Source organism: Solanum tuberosum, unplaced genomic scaffold (genome assembly GCF_000226075.1).
Source record: "Solanum tuberosum cultivar DM 1-3 516 R44 unplaced genomic scaffold, SolTub_3.0 scf00268, whole genome shotgun sequence".
NCBI lineage: Eukaryota > Viridiplantae > Streptophyta > Magnoliopsida > Solanales > Solanaceae > Solanum > Solanum tuberosum.
The window spans coordinates 819,045-820,764 of NW_006239190.1; the positions used below are offsets into that span (position 1 = coordinate 819,045).

At 35.7% G+C, this 1,720-nt stretch overlaps 1 protein-coding gene across 1 annotated transcript in view; it reads right to left on the bottom strand.

The window, feature by feature from the left end:
* Positions 1-1,438: 1,438 nt before the first annotated feature.
* LOC107062778 (uncharacterized) overlaps positions 1,439-1,720 on the bottom strand; it is a 3,818-nt gene continuing 3,536 nt past the window's right edge. The window contains exon 4 of the mRNA XM_015313800.1: positions 1,439-1,586. Coding sequence (XP_015169286.1) covers positions 1,451-1,586 — 136 coding nt within the window. The 3' untranslated portion in view covers positions 1,439-1,450. The remainder of the gene's footprint in view (positions 1,587-1,720) is intronic.

Sequence of the window (1,720 nt, forward strand, 5' to 3'; positions counted from 1 at the left end):
ATACCTTTAAAATACACTATTAAATAGTTCAGGGGGTAAAAAATACGGTATTAAATAGTCTAGGGAGGTAATAGGTCCTCATGAAAGTTTAGTATCGCAACAGCAAATCCGACCAAAGTTGGGTATTTTTCAGACTCTTATCCCAAAAAAATAAATACAAACTACATAAGAATAACAATCTGAAAAAAAAATATAGTCAGTAGAGAAACAAGACAACTACCAAAAGGAGATCACCAAAAAAGACTATTTCATGGCATGGCAGCTAAATATTGAAGTTGTGTAGACCATTTCTTTTGATTCTTACCTGTGACATAGACATGAACAACTATCTTCTTACAAGTTCTGTCAACTTGATACTTACTTCTTGGAAACCTGATCATAGTCCCTTCTCTTTAAATAACAGTGATCCTAATGGCAAAGACACAACATCATGTGGTAACACCTTTTCTTGCTCTCTTTTTGCCCAGCTGGTGACCCAATCTACCTCATGTTGCCAAGTTCCTATAGGCCTCATAAAGCCTATCCATTTCAGTATCATGTCCCACAAAGTCCTTGTGATAAGGTAGTCAAAGAAAAGATGATCCTTTGTTTCCATAGCATTGTTGCAATAATGATGAGTTTATTTGCACCTCATATTTGACAAATCTATCAATAGTATTTAGCCTCTTTAACAAGCCCAACCACAAGATGAATTTATGTCTAGAATGAATGTTGGCCTGAAGAATAATGCATTTTCATGATGCTTTTGGGAGTTGTGAAAACAAAGTTATGTAAAGTTTTTTTATGAAAAATTTAGCTCCTACTGTCAACAGATCAAATCTAGCAAAGAGATGACCCTGAATTCTGGTGCCTACATGACAATTTTTTTGGATTCTATTATCTTCCTAATCACCCAGGTATCATTTTTAGGAATGTTGCATGTTTCCACAGTCTCCCGGTTCATACAGTAAATATTCACTCATTTGATCCATAGGATGTCCTCCTTTGTAGATAAAATTCATAATTGTATAGCTATTACAATCCTGTTTTTCAATTACATAGACTCAAAATATTTCAACCCCCCAATTATTTGGGGATGCAAAATCTTTCCTAGGAGACCGGTTCTCTCTTGGATGGGCATATAGAACTTGTCTATAAGAAGATCCTACAATGATTATTAATCAACTTTATGATTCTGTCACAACCCAAAATGAGTTGTGAGTGGCACCCACACTTAACCTCCTAAGTGGGCAAACCAAGGAATCCAAACCCCAACATAAACCAATAATTCAACTACAAATAACAACAACAATGCGGAAGCTCAAAACTAATTAAAGTAACCAATCAAATAAACCTCTAAAGTCTAACACTTATTATCCCCAAAATCTGGAAGTCATCACATCAAGGACATCTAATCTTCAAATACTAAGTCTAAGAGTATTAAAGACACCAAAATAAAATAAAAAATGGTTTATGTCCGAAAACTAAGGACATTATGCCATGACCAAGAAAATCCAACACGAGCTGGAATGAATAGCTCACCCTGGAACCTGATGTGCTGGAGAATAGCTAGAGCTGAGGGCGAGTCGAGGACACTGATACACTCGCTGCACTCCACAAAAAGAAAACAAAGAAAAACACAAGTAGGGCTCAGTACAGGGCAACATGTACTGAGTAGATATCATCGGCCAACCCAAAATAGAAACTAATATACAATGAATAATAGTATAAAGTCAACTAT